This window comes from Dendrobates tinctorius, unplaced genomic scaffold, assembly GCF_039654945.1.
Source record: "Dendrobates tinctorius isolate UK_male_01 unplaced genomic scaffold, ASM3965494v1 ptg000143l, whole genome shotgun sequence".
NCBI lineage: Eukaryota > Metazoa > Chordata > Amphibia > Anura > Dendrobatidae > Dendrobates > Dendrobates tinctorius.
The window spans coordinates 29,424,529-29,443,654 of NW_027361810.1; the positions used below are offsets into that span (position 1 = coordinate 29,424,529).

The 19,126-nt window shown below is 40.7% G+C and overlaps 1 protein-coding gene across 3 annotated transcripts in view; it reads right to left on the reverse strand.

The window, feature by feature from the left end:
* Nucleotides 1–19,126, reverse strand: part of ACVR1 (activin A receptor type 1) — an 81,326-nt gene that overhangs the window by 25,474 nt on the left and 36,726 nt on the right. For 2 of the 3 annotated variants that reach the window (XM_073545660.1, XM_073545658.1), the window contains 2 exons: nt 13,692–13,767; nt 2,886–3,149 (listed from right to left, as the gene is read on the reverse strand). In XM_073545660.1, coding sequence (XP_073401761.1) covers nt 2,886–3,149; nt 13,692–13,758 — 331 coding nt within the window. In that variant the 5' untranslated portion in view covers nt 13,759–13,767. The remainder of the gene's footprint in view (nt 1–2,885; nt 3,150–13,691; nt 13,768–19,126) is intronic. The other variant, XM_073545659.1, reaches the window with a different exon arrangement.

Consider the following 19,126-nt stretch of genomic DNA (forward strand, 5'->3'; position numbering starts at 1 on the left):
CGAAAAATATGTTCGAGTCCCCGCGGCTTCATGTCTCACGGCTGTTCGACAGCCGCAACACATGCAGGGATTTCCTGTTTTTTAGGCAATCCCTGCATGTGTTGCAGCTGTCTAACAGCCGCAAGACATGCAGCCACGGGGACTCGAACATATTTTTCAAGCGCGCCAAAGTCACTGTTTGCACTCGAGCATGCTGCGACAACACTTTATCCGAGCACATTCACTAATGCTAAATAAATCGATTCTGAGCTTGTAACTAGAGCCCAATGAAATGAATGGGTGACTATGTAATACATAGGGTCTCAAAAGGGGAATGTTTTTCCTTGAGTGCCAATTTGGCATAAGGAGACTTCTCGGACATGCAATGCTCCTCTGGGAAATTAAATATGCAAATTTCAAAATATATTTGCACATGTAATACATAATCAAAGTGGAATGTAACAAAGCAGGAGCCGTGGTCTGCAGGAGCTTTGTGCTTCGATTCATAAAAGGAGGCATATACTAAGGGGTTCTCCAGCTGTGCCTAGCCAAATTATCATTTTTCTGACAGCCATCTATCGGGACGTGTATGGGGGCTTTAACGGCATATTGGTTGCCGCCAAGTATTCTCAACAGCAACTTTAACTTAGACGTGGACTAAAAATGGAGCAGGAGTTATATCACTGCATAAAGCAGCAGAGACATGTAATTTATCATTAAATGTCCAGAAAATGTGGATGTTAATGACTGCCATATTAGTCAACACAACGTTCCCCAGGACAGATATGTATGAGCTTATGTTAACACCTTCTCTCTGAATTGTCATCTTCAGACAGGTTCTAAGACCTAAACTGGCTATTTTGAGGTTTAAAGGCCAAATCTAGGCATTCGTGAAACAGTCCAAGTACGGTGGTTTGTGATACCTGGACTGGTCACGGGTCTCCTGAACGGAACTCGGCAGCCTTGTATTTGCCCGTTAGGTTGACAAGTTTGGATTAGAAGACTCACGGACGATCCAGACACCATGGTCTGAAAACTGGCAAAATTAAGGAATTCGAGAAATACAATTCAAGGGAAAGGGTGTTTAAAAGGAAGAGAAAGAAGATATTCCTCCTGGATGTGTCGCTGCCTCCATTTATGAAGCATTATAGCACTCAACAGCGATAGAGGTTAGCGGATTTTTTTTTTCTTTATTTGGGAGGATAATGTTGGTAACAAGAAGTGACAGTTTTATATTGAAGAGTAATTGAGGAATGTTTTACTCCTCAGGGTAGATTATATATTTGGGATAACTCCCGGGCTGACAACGCCGACAGCAAATTATGGAAATTATTTAGAGCCGAAGTATGTAAACAACTAACTATAATCATCTTAGGCCTCTTTCACATTTCCGTTTGTTTCCATCAGTCAAAATCCACCGTTTTGCAAAAAAAAAAAAAAAAAAAAAGAAAGAAAAAAAAAACGGATCCGCCATCTTTTTGGCGGATCTGTTTTTTCCCCCATTGACTTGCATTAGCAGCGGATTTTGACGGACAGATATCTGTCGGATCCGTTTTTTTGACGGATCCGCCAAAATTTTGGCGTCCTCCCCGGACAATGAAATGTGTTTTTTTTGTTTTTTTTTTGTCTGCACGGATCCGCACTTTTACACTGAGCAAAGCCGGAAGCATTTCCTTGCCAGAAAGTTAACCCTAAATCCCGTTCTGGCGGCATTGTCAGCGAGCAACGGCACGGCAAATACAAAAAGAGGTGCCATATACGGGAAGAAAATGGCCACATAAGGTGGGGGAGGGGCGTCAGAAAATGCTGCAGAACAGGGGTTTTTTTCTCTTTTAATAAATGCAGATAACTGTAGAGCATTTATAGTTGCGTTGGCGCCAATTTTTGGATTAACACTGTCGTAAATGCCCATGTCAAAATGGATTAATGTCTATTATACCACTTCACAGTACCGGTGCCAAAACTTAAAGGCACGGTTACCATTGTGGCGTGAAATACAATATATTTATGATTGCAAAAACAAACGTCAAAATGATGGGGAGCTATCTTTAAAAAAAAAAGCTAAATAAATATGGTTGCAGCATAGATGCAGCATTAATGTAACATGCATAGAAATTGTATGGTTCTGGACGACATTTGACATCTCGGTCTACTCTTTTCCTAACATTGGTAATGTACCAATCAAAAAGCATTAAAAGTTATAAATTTAGACACAGGTCTGAAAACGAACATGTACTACCAGGATTACAAAGCTGTGATGGCGCAAAGTGGCACCAAAATGTTTGTGATTTTTCGGAAATATGGAGTGGTGGAATTTAGGAGCATACACTATTTAGCGTTGCCATTTTTGAGGTATTAGAGCCGACATTTTTACGATTGGCTTTTGTCCCATTAGAAAGGGATCTTCAATGAGGCCCGGTTCTCAGAGAAACACTGTCTGTTGCCCATAGCAACCAGCTTGCTTTCAAAACAGCTTTGTTGAAAGTGAAAGCTGCGAGGTAATTGGTTGGTGTGGGCGATAAAGTCACTATATAAATATATACACCACACCTATAGCTCCATGACTTCATTACTTCTCACTTTTCAGGCTATGACTCCATGGCAACATTCGGTCAAACACGTGTAGTGGCGAATCTAGGCCTGAGGCCTTTTCCCCTTTTCACTTTCCTAAATTTTTATGGGTGGACGGTCTCCTGACATCAGCACTGACATAAAGCAAAGATCTGGCAAGCTTGTATTGTCCCTAGAGATAAGTGACCTAAGAGGCTGCCATTTTCCCTTTCCCATGTTCATCTGACCATACATATTTATCAAGGACTCTGTAGACATTTTTCAGGCAGCCATGTATATTTTAGGACAAGATTATCGCAGTACAACATCCATATAGTAAAGAGAAGTAATATAACCTTTACTTGGCAAGTACGCTGTAATGTTCATGTTACAGAGGTCACTCTGACAGCACTCCACGGCCTGGTCGGGGGACGGAGGGGTCTTGCAGGTCATTCGGCCTTGCTCGTAGACTTGGAAGCAGCCTTTCTGAGAAACCAGTAGACCGTCGTTTATACTGAGGGAGGCGAAGCATTGCTGTCCGTAACAGTGGTCTCCACTGCCGCAGGAGATCCCCTCGCACACACATCTATACTGGACAGAAGTCACCTTTACCTCCTCATCTGTAGGAAGAAGCCAGAGTATTAGTATCGTCATGAATGATACGGATCACGGACAAAACTATAGTGGGCGCACTCGAATCCACCATTACCCAGTAATCTGGGGTGGCCCAAAAGGTCTTTTTTGCCAATATAAGACAACTAGTACTATTAAAAGGACAGACCCATGATAGTTGGGGGCCCTGCTGGAAATTTTGCATTGTGCCCACAAACTTCACGTTACACCATTGTTTTGACGGACAGGATGTCCTAAAGTTATAAAATACAGAACCTAATAAATTTCGACATGTTTATAGGAGGATATTTGGGCGATTACGACTCATTTATTCTTAGGAAAGATAAATCAATATCACAATTGGGGTGAAGAAGTCTGGAGAAGCAATTCCCGACAGACCATCGATCAGACGATTGAAGGAGCTAGAGTGCGCCATAAGTTTCACCCCTCTATACATCATGTAAAAATATTGCAAGCAGTGTCCCATAAAGTCAATGCGAGGGAGCGTGCAGCATCATTTATAGCTAGCGCACAATGTAGGAGCCCAGACTTTCCATGAGCGCCCGGTCAATAAGCCGATAGTTGGGAGTGCCGGGATTTGGTACCCCTCTTAGCTAGGTCATCAATATTAAAGGAATTGTCCACTATTTGGACAAGCCATTTTATATGAAGTAGTCCGCATTGAAAAAATAAACAAAATAACAAGACTCCCTCCCCCCATTACAGCGATGTTATTGCCAGATCTCCACCTGCTAGCATGATTTCGCTATGCCACGTGAGCCCTGCAACTAATCAGTGCCCAGTATTGGGCTGCGCCGCTCTCACTTGCTCTGTTTGTCTGCGGTTCTTCCAAATTAAGCAAAAGCGCAGCAGGTATTGATTTTTCTGCAGGGCTAAAATGGCATCACAATGTGACGCAAACTGCGGAACTGACAATGGAACGGTGCAGTTGCAGGAGGGGATGACTACGGTACATTTTATTTTACAAAGGGGGATGACTACATTCAGTACATGATAGTAGTTAGTAAAATACCCTTTCAAGTTTGGGAACTCTCCATTTTAGTGAAAATGTCATTAGAAAATGAGGTATACTGTATACAAGGTTGCAGATTTCAGAATTTTTTTTTGTTTAATATGGTAAATTGAAGAAATAAACCTATCAATTTTCAAACTCGCCACTAAGCTAAATACTAAACTAATACTTCCAGTTCCATAGAGATCACTTTTCAGCAGTCTTAATCATTACAGGCAGGATTACAAACACCTATAACATAGAATCCATCATTCACAATAGGTAATGTCACAGTTCACCTCCGCCGCCTCTCTATATGACTACCTTTAGCCTAGAATAGAGCACGTCAAAAAAAATAAAAAAAAAAAATATCAGAGCCCACCTTTTGCTGCTCATGTGGTTGCTGTACAGAACTGACTAAATATTAATGATACTTGTTTCTGATGATCAATTTACTTTAACATAAATCAAAAGAAAAAAAAAAGGCTACACTTGAACTAAGTTACACGAGTTGTCTGCTTTAGAGAACTTTTTTTTTTTACTTAAGTGCATGTATATGGAAATATCAATGATTTTTTGCAATTGGGATGCATTCACAATTTTGCACCATTGGTTGCACTGCCTATTGCTGGCTGCAGAAGGAGTTAACTGAGAATCAGTCAGTCAGCTCCGACTGTGACAGGGTTTGTAAAAAACTTTTTGTGAGCTCTTTTCAGCTGACCACATCAAAGCTCAACATGCAGGAAAACAGAGCTTGTAAGATTGTATTTTCGTGCACGCAAAACACATGAATTCCAACAAAATGTATGGGATTTATAGAAATCTCCAAGCCCACTGTGCTTTTTCCAAAGAGCAGAAACCCAATAAAAAGGCATGCAATCTGCAAATAGCTATAATAAGACCTTATTATGAAAGTGAAATAACAGGAAGTTTCCAAAACAAAGCTACTTTACTTACAACATGACCAAAAAAAAAAAAAAAAACTTGCAGAAGAATAACATGTTAAAAAGAGCCAGCGAAGAAAGGCAAAACAAAAACCTAATGATGCAAAAATGTTTGGAAAAAAAAAAAAAAAAATCTGTATTAAAAAAGCATCAAATTTGCATTTTTTGTTCCCACAATGACAACGTTGCAACATTTTTAATAAAACAAAAATTGCAAAAAGTGTTTTAAGCCCAAAATACTTGCATTAAAAAGAAAAAGAAAAATCATCTGAAAACCTTATTAAATAACAAGTATCATTTAATGTATTCTGATCTCCAAATTGGAGAAATAGGCAAGTTAAAGTCCTGAGCCTGTGAAGGGCATTGCAGTCAACCTCCCCCAGCCGGACATAGCTGACAAGACAATAGACTTTGTAATGTCCCTTTAAGACGATAAACATATAAATGTCTACCCTGCTGTGCTGCAGCAGACACCGTGAAGGTCCGGAGCTTGGACCAGGCGGATGAGAACAGTAATAAAATCAGACTTTGAATTTCCCCATTTCTAAGCCGTCAGCAATATTTTATTTTTCAATTTTATTTTCCCAAGCCGCATTCTGAAGCGCGGAACAGCAGGAGACTACATCCATCTGGAGAATATTTACAAGGATTGATGAATTCTGATTCATCCGCGCATTCCCCGAGTTTGCAGTGATAATATTAGCAGTCAATAATTTTATTTCTGCTCTCCATTTATAGCGGGATAGGTTTTGCACCTGGGCGATGGTTGTATTAAGCAGTTATTATTATATATACACTTTGTATCATTCCTTTCTTTTCAACTGTAACAATGGCAAGATTAATTTCAAGAACGTATTAGGTTAGAGATGGAAATTTCTATCCAAGCCCCGTAGGGGGTTTGAGGACTGACGTGAGCAGCGCTTCAGCTGGAGAAATAGGAGAGAGCCCAAGTTTAACTAAACGGAGCTGCCCAAAAAAAAAAAATACAAAATATTTTTGCCGCCTTTCCAGGAATCGCTCACCATCTGTTCATGGGCTGTGTATGACACTGCGCTTCAGCGCTATAAGTTTAAAGAGAATGAGCTGCAGTACCAGGCCCAACCCACGGACCGATGTGGCGCTGTTACCGAAAAGACTTCTGTTTCTAGTCTTGGATTTTTTTTTTTATTTTTTTTTTTTAAATGCAAACCCAGAAGTGGATCACCAGGAAGAAAAAATATAAGCCTGGCTCCATGTTCATAACGTAATTTCCAGACATAAAACTTAAAACAGCCGTTTTATGCCCATTAGGATAGACACGGGCTACAACCGCCCTAGTTTAAAGGGACTGTCAGAATGGCTGTTCAAACTAAGCACAGGTGCGCTCCATGCACCATGGCGTGGTCAATTATTTACGTGCACCTTCTCTCCTACTTGGTTTCCATCTATCTCTGCCATAGCTGTCAAACAAAGAGGGGGAAGGCACAAACAGAGGGAACATAAATAAGTGTTTGGGGTTTTTTTATGCGGACTCTCTGTTGGACATGTGACTAGTCCAATAACCAGATAGTCTAAGTGTTCTATCCATGAAAACATAGATGAATGCGTACGTGAAAATACAGACACCTGACTGAGGCCATATTCAACAGACCTTGAAGGTGACAAGTGATCCTTCTCTGCAGTGTCAAAGAACAAAAGTACAACTCTACTCCTATGTTTAAACTCAACCGTCAGACTATATTTCACATTTTATTGGACAAACCTTCCAATAATAACAGAATTTTTTATTTCATCAAGACTAAAAAAAACTCTCAAAATGTACAGTTTCAAAGTTTTACAAATTATTATGCCCAACTAATAATAAATCTTTATTTTTATATAGAGCTCTAACATATTCCGCAGCGCTTTACAGTTTGCACACATTATCATCACTGTCCTGGATGGGGCTCACAATCTAAATTGCCGCCTGTGCAAGCTGAAGATATGGATGAACTCTTTATGCATCAAATGGCCAAGTTCTCCAAAAAATATGACATAGTTGTCATGGGAGATTTCAACTATCCAGACATTTGTTGGGAATCTCTCTCAGGCAAAACTAACAGGTCAAGGAAATTCTTATCCTCTCTTGCTGACAACTTTATCTTCCAAAAGGTAGGGGAGAAAACAAGGGGATCTGCTACCTTGGATCTAATCCTTATAAACAGGGAGGAAATGGTTGAGGAGGTAAAAGTGGCTGGGACCCTAGGAGGTAGAGACCATGCTATTTTAGAATTTTGGATAACTAGAGGAGGAAGACCTGTGAAGACTCAGACGTCAAGGTTAGATTTCAGAAAGGCAGATTTTAAGGGATTCAGAAAGAGAATTGGAGGGATCCAATGGCTGGATATCCTTAAGGACAAAAATGTCCAGGAAGGATGGGAAATCTTGAAAAATGAAATTCTCAAAGCACAGTTGTTAACAATTCCGAAAAGAGGGAAGAATAGGAAGCATTTAAGGAAGCCAGGATGGATGAACACAGAACATAAGCACATGCTAAAAAGGAAGAAAAAAAATGTTTATAAAATGGAAAGAGGGAGGCATATCTAAAGAAGAATATAATGCTGTCTGCAGAACCTGCAGGGCACAAATCAGACAATGAATTGAGGCTTGCAAGAGATGTCAAAAGCAATAATAAAGGATTTTGGGGATATGTCAAAAGTAAAAGAAAATTCAAAGATGCTATAGGATCTTTACAGGATGAAAATGATGAAATGGTAAGACAGGATGTTGAGAAGGCCGAACTTTTAAATTCCTATTTTGCATCTGTTTTCTCTCAGAAAGGAAATGTAACATCAACTGTTCTTCACTGTCCTATTAAGGGAATAGAAGAATCCAGGATATCTATAAACAGAAAGATAGTGAGGAAACACTTAGCTAACCTAAATGAATTCAAGTCTCCAGGTCCAGATGAATTACACCCCAGAGTACTGAAGGAGAAAGCAGAAGAAATTTTGGAACCCCTCTCCATAATCTTTGAAAATTCTTGGAGAACAGGAGAAGTCCCAGAAGACTGGAGAAGAGCAAATGTTGTTCCTATCTTCAAAAAGGGGAAGAAGGTGGACCCAGGCAACTATAGGCCGGTGAGTCTGACTTCTATACCAGGAAAGATCTTTGAGCAAATTATTAAACATGTATGTCAGTACCTGGATAAGAATGAAGTGATTAAACAGAGTCAGCATGGGTTTGTAACTAATAAGTAATGTAAGACTAACTTAATTTCCATCTATGACGGAATCACTGATTGGGTGGATCAAGGAAATGCTGTAGATATAGTATATCATGACTTCAGCAAAGCATTTGACAAAGTATCTCATACAATCCTTATTGAAAAAATGACTAAGTATGGAATGGACAAGGCAACTGTTAGGTGGATTCATAACTGGCTTAGTGATCGGACCCAAAGAGTGGTCGTAAATGGCTGCACATCCAGCTGGAAGAATGTCTCAAGTGGGGTACCACAGGGCTCTGTCCTGGGCCCTGTATTGTTCAACATCTTTATCAACGATTTAGATGAAGGAATTGAGGGTAAACTGATTAAATTTGCTGATGACACAAAGCTAGGAGGGATAGCTAATACTAGAGAAGAGAGAGGATTCAAAAAGATATAAATAAACTGGAGAAGTGGGCAGCAACTAACAGAATGGTTTTTAACAGGGAAAAATGCAAAGTACTACATCTGGGCAATAAAAATGAAAAAAAGCATATACAGAATGGGAGGAATAGGGCCAAGCAACAGCACATGTGAAAAAGACTTGGGTATACTAATAGATCACAGACTGAATATGAGTCAACAGTGTGATGCAGCAGCAAAAAAGGCAAATGCAATTCTAGGATGTATTAACAGAAGCATACAGTCTAGATCACGTGAAGTCATTATCTCCCTCTACTCCTCTTTGGTCAGACCTCATCTGGAATATTGTGTCCAGTTTTGGGCACCACATTTTAAAAAAAAGACATCAACAAACTGGAGCAAGTTCAAAAAAGAGCGACCACAATGGTGACCGGTCTGCAAACCCTGTCTTATGAGGAAAGGTTGCAGGATTTGGGAATATTTAGTTTGCAAAAGAGAAGACTGAGAGGAGACACAGATTAGATAGAAAAAACTTTTTGCCAGTTAGGGTACCGTTACACCTAGCGATGCACCAGCGATCCCGACTAGCGATATGACGCAGTCAGGATCGCTGGTGCATCGCTAAGTGGTCGCTAGTGAGCTGCCACTCAGGCAGATCTCACCAGCGACATCGCTGGGGATCGCTACTTACCTGTCAGACGCGGCGATCCTGCGTCCTCCCGCCCGGCTCCACAGGAAGCGCCGCAGGAAGTGGCCAACGAGGAATGGTCCAGGAGCTTCTCGCGCGATCAGCGATAGCCAGCGGGGGAGCGGGTCGGAGGTAAGTATCACATGCAGCGATATCGCTAGCAATATCGCTGCAACGTCACAAAATCGGTGACTTTACAGTGATATTGCTAGCGATAACGCAGTGTGTAACGGGGCTTTAGAGTGATCAATGAGTGGAACAAGCTGCCACGAGAAGTGGTGAGTTCTCCTTCAATGGATGTCTTCAAACAGAGGCTGGACAGACATCTGACTGGGATGATTTAGCGAATCCTGCTTTGAGCAGGGGGTTGGACCAGATGGCCTAGGAGGTCCCTTCCAACTCTGCGATTCTATGATTCCCTATCAGTATGTCTTTGGAATGTGTGAGGAAACCGGAGGACCTGGAGGAAACCCACACAAACACGGGGAGAACATACAAACTCCATGCAGATGTGGTCCTTGGTGGGATTCGAACCCAGGACTCCAGCGCTGCAAGGCTGCAGTGCTATCCACTGAGCCACCGTTCGGAGTTTCCAGATATTTTATAGGTTGAACAGAACTAAAAATGGCCATTTTGTTGAATTTAGAGCATTAAACAGGTCACATTTACTGAAATCAACAGCTTTTTCAATCAAAAACATCTTAACAGGCCAAGTTACTTGTTAACCTAGGACCTTTCTTTGATATCACCTTCACAATTCTTGCATCCATTGAACTTGTGATTTTTCGGATAGTTTCTGTATGAATTTCTTTTCAGGATGTCCGAGTAGCCTCCCAGAGTTGCAGTTTTGATGTGAATCGCCTAGACCTGGTGGAGGATACTCCAAAAAAGTTCTCAATAGGGTCGAGTTTAGGGAAGAATGGTGACCACAAAATGAATTTCTCTCCTTTTAGGACCATAGCAGTCAATGACTCAGACTTTTTTTTGCAGCAGAAGATGATGCATTATCAGCATGAAGATAGTTTTGCTACGGATGGCATGGTTCTTCTTATTGTACCATAGAAGAAAGTGGCCAGTCAGAAACTTTATACACTTTGCCATGTCATTTTCACACCATCAGAGTCTCTAAATGGGCCTACCAGCAACCTCGCCACGATTATGGCCAAAAACACAACTCCGACATTTCCTTGCTGAAAACGCAGCCCTGTTACGACATGGTGGCCATCCTCCAACCATCCACTATTACATCCAGCTGGACCATCCATGGTTGCTCTACACTCATCACTATTCAAGGCAGTTTTAAAAATAGTCTTCATGTATGTCTGAGCCTGTGCAACCATTTCTGCTTGTGAGTACTGATTATTGGTGGCCAAATAGTAGGTTTATGCTTAAATGCAGCCTCTGGAGGATCACAACTTGAGGTTCATGGGACTACAGATGCACCAGCAGCTTCAAATACCCGTTTGCTGCTTTGTCATGGTATTTTAGTAGCTGTTCTCTTAATCCAATGAATTAATCTGGCAGAAACCTTCCTCATTACGCCTTTATCTGCCCAAAATAGTCTGAGCTCTGTATCAATTACAAATCTCCTAACAGTACAATGATGACGCTTACATTTTCATGAAATATCTAATATTTACATACTTTGTCCAAGACATTGCACTATTTGACAATTCTCGGAAGGACAGATTTTTTTTTCTTTCCCATAATGCTTGAAACTTGTGGCTGCTTAATAATATAGAATGTCCTTCTTTAGTAGTTTTAACTTTAATTGGGACCCTGGCAAACTAATCATCACAAGTGTTTGAGACCAATTTCAGTGATCCAAAGATCTTGAGACACAATACCATCCATGAGTTTAGTTGAAAAGCTAGAAAATTACATCTTTATGAAACTTAAATCCAAATTTTCAGAATAATTTGGAACCCAGAGTAGTTATTAAACAGATACCCAAATCTAAAAAGGGAACTTTTAAGATGGTGCACTATACAAGTATATTTATCATTGATCCTGTTATATAAAGAACCTTTTTATTGAATTTATAGATTAGCTATCATTTACCTTCAAATTTGTTCTCACAATTTTATTTGCTTTAAGAAAACGCTTTCAAACAAGACAAAGGTATTTTCATCAATGTAACTAGCCCTTATTTTCTCCAGGCGAGCTAGACCAGACACAACAATGCCAGCAGAGCGAGTGGTGCGTAACACGCCTCGGGGGAAGGCGGGCGGAGAGCGCTCACTGCAGATTCCTCACCTTATTATCAATCCTTATTCAAAAAAACACCAGCGTTTTCCCCCCATCTTACACCCGGCATGAAAAAAAACCCTTTATAAACATGGAATTTAAAATATGCGAAAGCACCAAGAAGAGGCCAAGCATTTACAAGATGGCCACCAACTGTCTGTAAGGGAGTTCATAAAAGATAACGGTTTCAGATGTAATTTCGTACATGCTGAAGACCATTATTAGGAGGTTGGCAAAAAGCTGTCGTATAACAAGGGCGTGTGGAGTTTTCAGATGTTCAAACTAGTTTCTGTAAAGACAAGTGAATTATGGATCATTCTGCATTATTTCCAAAAGCAGGTCTGCCAAAAACATTAGCGAGCAGAGTGTCAGACATGGTGCCAGACTGGTTGGGAGTGTTGCTTTACTGAGCTGAGGCTTCATTTCAGGTTATCGCCTTCTTTCTATATTTTTCCAAGCCCCCCTAAATAAGTACAGGCAACACCAAGGCGTCTACGCGTTTATAGTGTCCACACATAGCTCCAGAGCAAGTGGGAAATCCCAACGAACAATCGTGTTAGCAAAATTGGCCAAATGAGCATTTATAAGAATGCTTGCGCCCAATCATGGGCTCCTGTAAACATGCCACCAGTCGTAGAACGAACAAGAACAAAAACTTAAATTTGTCCGTCAGTTGGATTGTTTCTGTCAATGTCCTACCAATATGCATACTGTATGGAGATGGACGATTGTTCTGTCCCCACACAGTTTGCATTGGCCATTGGAAAAGGACTTTACAACTAATCGATCGGCTTTTGTTACGGGTAGAAATTTGCACTTAACCCGACATATACCAAGAATAAAAGCTAAACAATCACAGATTTAACTCCGTGATATTTGTAGGTCCATACACTGAAGCTGAACGTTTTCTTCGAGGGTTTATCCAGCATTGTCCAGTGCAGCCTACTTTGAAATCGGAAGTGCAGATGACGTTACGACTAGCGATGGGTGAACGTGCCCCGATAACGTCTCGGGTGTCATCTGAGTATCTTGGGCGTGCTCGTATATTATGTTCGAGTCCCCGCGGCTGCATGATTTGCGGTTGTTAGACAACCTGAACACATGTGGGGATTCCCTAACAAACAGGCAATCCCTGCATGTGTTCAGGTTGTCTAACAGCCGCAAATCATGCAGCCCTGGGGACTCGAACATAGTATACCAGCATGTCCGAGATACTCGGATAACACCCGAGCACGCTCGGATAAGCTGTTATCCGAGCACGTTAGCTCATCACTAGTAACGACCCAAACCGTGCACGATCGACATATATTGTTCACGTGTCCTAATGCCAATCGTGCCCGCGTCTTGACAGGAACGCAGTTCGTAACGTCACCTGAACTTTTTCACCTCTGATGCACAAGTGTCTGGCTCTTGATGGCGACGGAGAAACTCTTTAATATACCTTGCTTCATGTATTGTTAAAGAGTTCCCATAATCAGATGTCCCCTTGTTAGGACTTCATAACATCAGCAGGAATTGGAGACCGGCAGTGGAATGGGTAGCTTTGGAACAGACACATTGAAGAGTTCTGGGATTTCCAGAATTTATATGTTAATGATTTATCCTTAGGAATAGGTCATCAATATCAGATCTGGGGAGATCAGAAATCCGGAAACCCAACCGATGGCGGCTCCCGTGGAGTCCAGATGTGCATGGTTTACAGAACCAGAACTATATTGGCCGCTCACTGCACTGGGAGATCCAAGACTACACCAGAGAATGACCACTGCATAGTGTACAGAGCCATGCGGATCTGGCCTCCATGGAGGCTGCACAAAGCTGATCGGTGGAGGTGCCAGATGTGGGACCCCCATCAAACTATTATTGATGACCTATCCTAAGAAGAGGTCATTAATATATAAATCCTGGATGAGTCTCCTTTAAGGCTGCTGCATGGAAATAAGATGGAATACTTTGAGAATTGCTTAATAAATTTTCCTGACGGCAAAGCTCTATGTTAATGTAATGTACAATTGTGAAATAATTTTCTATTCTATTAGGCAACGTTAACAATACAGTTTTTATACTCACCTTCCATGCTAGGAGATGAAAAGGCGATCATTATGAGTATGGGAATAATTATACCACCATCCACCATTGTACAGCCCTGGAGAAAACAAAATAAATATATGTAAGAAAAACGGTGTGAACACACTTTACAGCTGCGAAACAAAAAGAGAAAAAAAATGAGAAAGAAAAGATAAACAATCTTACATTGAAGTCTATTCACTTCTGCAGACATAATGAAGCATAACTTCTCTTACAAAAGCAGTTTGTCTTAAACGATCACAAAATTACAAGAGAATTTCTATACAAAACAGGTCTTTATTGTTTCCATGGTAAAAAAAAAAAAAAAACACCAAAATAAAAGAGTATTTAAAATCTCTTAGAAAAGTAGCAACGCTGAAGTGATACGTTTTATTATACAGATTCCGTGCCCGGTTGTTACAATCTTTCAGTACATATCTTTATCCCTCTCTATATATCCATCTTACACAATGTAATAATTACAGTTCACCCTTCCCACTCTCCGGGGAAATTACATCCCACGTGATGTATGCCATCGTAACCACCACATCAAGAAACTGGAGGGAAGGCACAGTCCTTCATTATGACAACATGACAGCCAAACTTCTCTAACGTTTAGGAATTTTGAATGACGGAAGAAAAAAAGCATAAAAGATCTTACATCTACAATAGTAAAGTTTCCAATACAATAAAAACAATTACCAACTTGGTTTTGCAAAGTTCTTTTTGGATGAGCTTTTTCCAAAATACTCTCAAGGATTTTAAAGGCAATAAAGCATCAGGAAAAGTTTCCTGAAGAGTCTTCACTGACTGTTTTGCCATAGTTTATGAAGCAGCGCCACCACCGGTACCTTTGCTCTATAGTTTCAAGAGCATGGGAGAACGTTTCTGCTACTACTTTTATCTGCTTCAAGGTTTCCGAATGAAACTGGTAAAAGAATTGACATAAGACGGAACATTCGCCAAACAATGTCAACGCTAAAAATTCTTAGAAACTTCCTCCTATTCATTTCTGTGGGAAATCTACTTTGCGGTCGATACGAAAAGGTTTTTATTTCATGGTTTTTTTTGTTTTTTGATGTCGAGTCCCCGTGCCTGTTGAACAGTCGCGAGACATGCAGCCGCGAAGACTCAAACATATTATTACAGCACACTGACACTCCGCTAGCACTCGAGCATGCTCAGATAACACCTTATCCCAGCACGTTCGCTTATCACTAGCGGAGAGAGAAAGAGAGAAGACAAAGAAAAAAAGTTTAACCACCTTCTCCAATCTGTCTGACCATGAAAATCGGACTGCATTCGAATGTCAGGAGTACGGTCTGATTTTTTCACGGACCCAGAGACATAAATGGGCAAGTGCCATTAGATTTGCGGAGGTAAATCATGCATGAAGAGATTTTTTTTTTTTTTCTTAGGACCACTTGGACATCTGCACAGCCCCATATAATAACACGGGTAAGAGTGTTATCTGAAAACCATGGAAGAACAGTGTTCAAGACTCTTACAGCGCCACCCCAGGAGAAAGGAAAGGAAGCACAAATGAAATTAGTTGACTGTGTGCGATTCATGGAAATTTTGAGTCCTTAATAGAGAAAGATTCTCAGCAATTTGTGGAAACCCAAGCGAATGACTCCCAATATTAAGTCATAAAACTCATTTAAAAGAGGAGCAGATCTATTCCCAATTTCCCAATGAAACAAACTTATTTAGAACTATGCATTGTCCCATTCCTGGAAATGTTTGATAGTAAAAGACGCAAGTCAAAATGACCACCAGAATTGTCATCTGGGTAAGGCTATGTTCCCACGATGAGCTTTGATTGAGTGTTTGACATTACAGATGTTCTGCACCCATTAAAGGGGTTGTCCACTACTAGAAAAATCCCTTCTTGATCCAAATGTTTGGCCCCCATAAAATAATAAAGCCTATACTCCTCTCCCTTCCCAGCACTGATCCAGCATTGTTCCAGGGCTCGAGTGTGGTTCTTGGGACACATGACGCCGGCGCCCAATCGGCGTTGCGTCACCGTCGACTTCGGACAAAACGAACATGAAGAGGAAGTCCGGGCTGCAGCTGATCTAGGACTTCCTCTTCATGCTCAATTCGACAGGAGTCGGGGACAGTGACACTGGCGCTGATTAGGTGCTGGTGTAATGTGTCACAACATCCGCACAGGAGCCCCGGGAGAAGGGAGTGCTGACACTGGGTAAAAGGCGCCAGCACGGTAGGACTTCTTTAAGATAGGTTACTTGCACTTTTTTTCGGAAATAGGCAGCATAAAAAAAACTCAACAAATACTCATCGTGAGTATGTAGCCTTAGAGGGGGAGCTGTAACTCAGCTTTTCTCTTCATTTGAAAATTGTCCTAGACAGGCAGCAATAAGTATTCAACAAATGCTGAGCCTTTAACTGCAAGCTCTGCTGCCGACAGAAGGCTCCATTTATCTAGAAAACGTTTCCGGTCAGCCTGTATAATTTCCAGCCTTCTCCCTCGCCTGCTCATGACACATTTTTCCCAATAACTCCCTCACAATGATAATCTATCTCATACAATCGCCAACATCCTTCCCCTGTAGATACGCCAATAAAGATGACATTGCTAAGTAACCCTCCTACACAAACAAAATCATGAAAATTCATCTTCGTAAGCGCTCCTTAAAAACGTTAGGAGCTCAACAATAGAACAACAAAAACAATTACACAAAAGCAATGCAAAAATGACAGCAAAGTAAGAATGCGTGCCAAAAAAAAACCCCAAAAAAACAACAAATTAGGAATTCCGGCTCATCCCATGTATACTGGTGATATTTGAGTGAGAGAGGGGTATGGCATAAGGATAAATATATAAATATAAATTGGGTCCAAGGGAAAACAGGATTGTTTTTGTACAGTCATCAAAGAATGCTTCGTACGGTAAAAATCATCCATTTTCATCAACTTTAGTCTAATATGTATGGGCACCTTAAAAAACATAGAACTATTTGTAGACTGTGAGCCCTTGCGGGCCGGGACCTCTCTCCTCCTGTACTTGTATGTCTTGTATTGCTTATTTTTATACTTGTTCATATTTGCACCTTTTCACATGTAAGGCGCCATGGAATAAATGGTGCTATAAAAGTGTATAATATTAATACGGCAATAATAATTTGGCTGCTATGATCCGAGTCAGTCATATTTGTCCCAAATTGATTTTATTGACATGACACCCAATATTATAGGTAAGCAATTGGTGGATTAGTTGTAGGTCTCCAGACCCTGTCTCAAAAGCTTCATACATGCGCAAGAAGATTAGCTTCAGTCAGGAGACTTGTGGCACAGTCCATACACTGACCCCAAATCTTAGCTATATAAAGCTGCTATCCCCCCCACCCAAAAAAAACAAAAAAAAATACTGTATATTAATAAATAGCAGCTCCTACTCCATAAAAAGCATTAAACTAATTGAATAAAATGCTCCCATTGGGAGCCAACACTGCTTTTGTCGTGTGTGTCAAAACAAAGTATACAGGAAATTGCATTATTTCTGGTAAAATGAAGGACACCATGATGAAAACCCAAAAGAATCCATGGTGGTCACTAGGGTCCATAAAGCGATGCAAATGTCCAACATAGAAGAGTCTTAGAAAAGTCCAGGCGCCACAGTGGCTTTTTGATTAGATGGGAAGAATAGTGATGCCCCGATGCTGCTCCTCATGTAAAAAAAAAAAAACATGGAAACCTGATGAACCCCACTGTCAATAAGGTTGTGTTGGGCACCGATGGTATCCAGAAAGTTGTCAAGGTTTCTGTTCTAAATGGAGAAAAAAAAAAAAAAAAGTGATGGTTGGCAGAGTCCAAACTACTGGTTTATAAGGAAGTAGTTTGAGCTCCTCTGGCTTCAGAGGTAAAAATCTGCCATGGCAAAGACCGTAAATAGGTGTCAAGCAAAACACAAAAATATTATTTCCCCAATGTTCACATAGTGCTCACATCCTGCCCTTCTCATTCACGAATCCGCCAACCTGGTCAGAGACACTGAATAAATGAACCGTTTGTTTGTGGTTTCCCTTTGAAGGAAGCTTGGCACACATTACAAAGAGGCCCTTTTTTTGTGCAGCAGACGCAAACACTCACAGACAGACCACACTTCCAGCGAAGATGACAAAGGCTCAGGCTGTACTTAATCTCGTGGCACTAAAGTATGCTCCATAGACAAAACATAACATCCCTCGTCTGCATAATATAAAGGATCTCTCTCTCTCACTGTCCTGCAGGCTTCTCCAGTTACAGAAGCGGCCAACATGTCTTGGCTTTCATAAATGTTGAGAAATACCATCCTCGGAGCACTTGTGCATTAGGACTGGCATCTTTCCTTTCAATGTAAGGGAAATATCAATAATTTATTGCCTATAGTGAAGGACAGATGTCAAACATTAACATTTTCCCATTTTATTCCTTTGTGTTCCAGTTATCAGAGGCCTTCTCTGGTCTGAGACAATATTTGCACGGAAATGAGGCAATGGGAACCGATAAATATTGGTCAGAATAATGGATCTGAACTCCTTTCTCCAATCTTACAGACTTTAGGTTATTTTCTTCTAACGGCTTGCTGCAAAGGAATGGTGGTGTTACGCGGTGGACATTCAATTCATGGCTGATAATTTAATAGATGTAGTTACCAAAATGAACGTTGCTTTTTTATTGGGCTACAGTCACACATCTGTGCGTTACAATCTTCGTGAAACAGACCAGTTTGTTCCCAGGTGTCATCTTAGTTGCATCTGTATTTTTTTTTTTTCCTTTTTCCGCTTAAGGTAGACAGTCTAAACTATTTTTATCCAATTGATCAGATGAAACTCAGAAGAGAATCGATGAAGTACAAAGTTAGTCTTCCATATATCGTCCATCTTCATACGGATCCTCTTTGACTTTAGAGGCAGAGTCTGATCCGTTAAACAGATGAGGATTGGACCTGCTCACCAGGACCGGACAGATGGATCCATTTTTAAAATTGTGCACAGATCAATGAAACTCAATTGGTCCATACGCTGTCCGAGAAAAAAAAAAAAAAAAAATGGACAGCACTAAGAGGTGTCACATGGATGTGTAAATGCAGCCATTATGGACTCAAGACTTTCGTAAACCATAAAAAAAATTAGGGGTTTTGAAATTGTACCAGTTCCACCAAGAAGATAAATGCCTAGCTTGTGCGTTACTTTTTTTTTATTATGGAAATAAGCCTTTGTTAAACCCGCTGCTAGCAAAGGACTCTGCATGCTGACTTACCACATATCCAATGCCTTCTTTCGCTCTACATCTGCCATTGTCAGGCAATTATATTGAATATGTCTGGTCAGCTATGCAAAAAAAAAAAAAAAAACCTTCAATCATTTGCAGTAGGTCTCCTACGTCAGGTTCCTGCAAACAGCTGCCCATATTTTATCTTTCTGAACCCA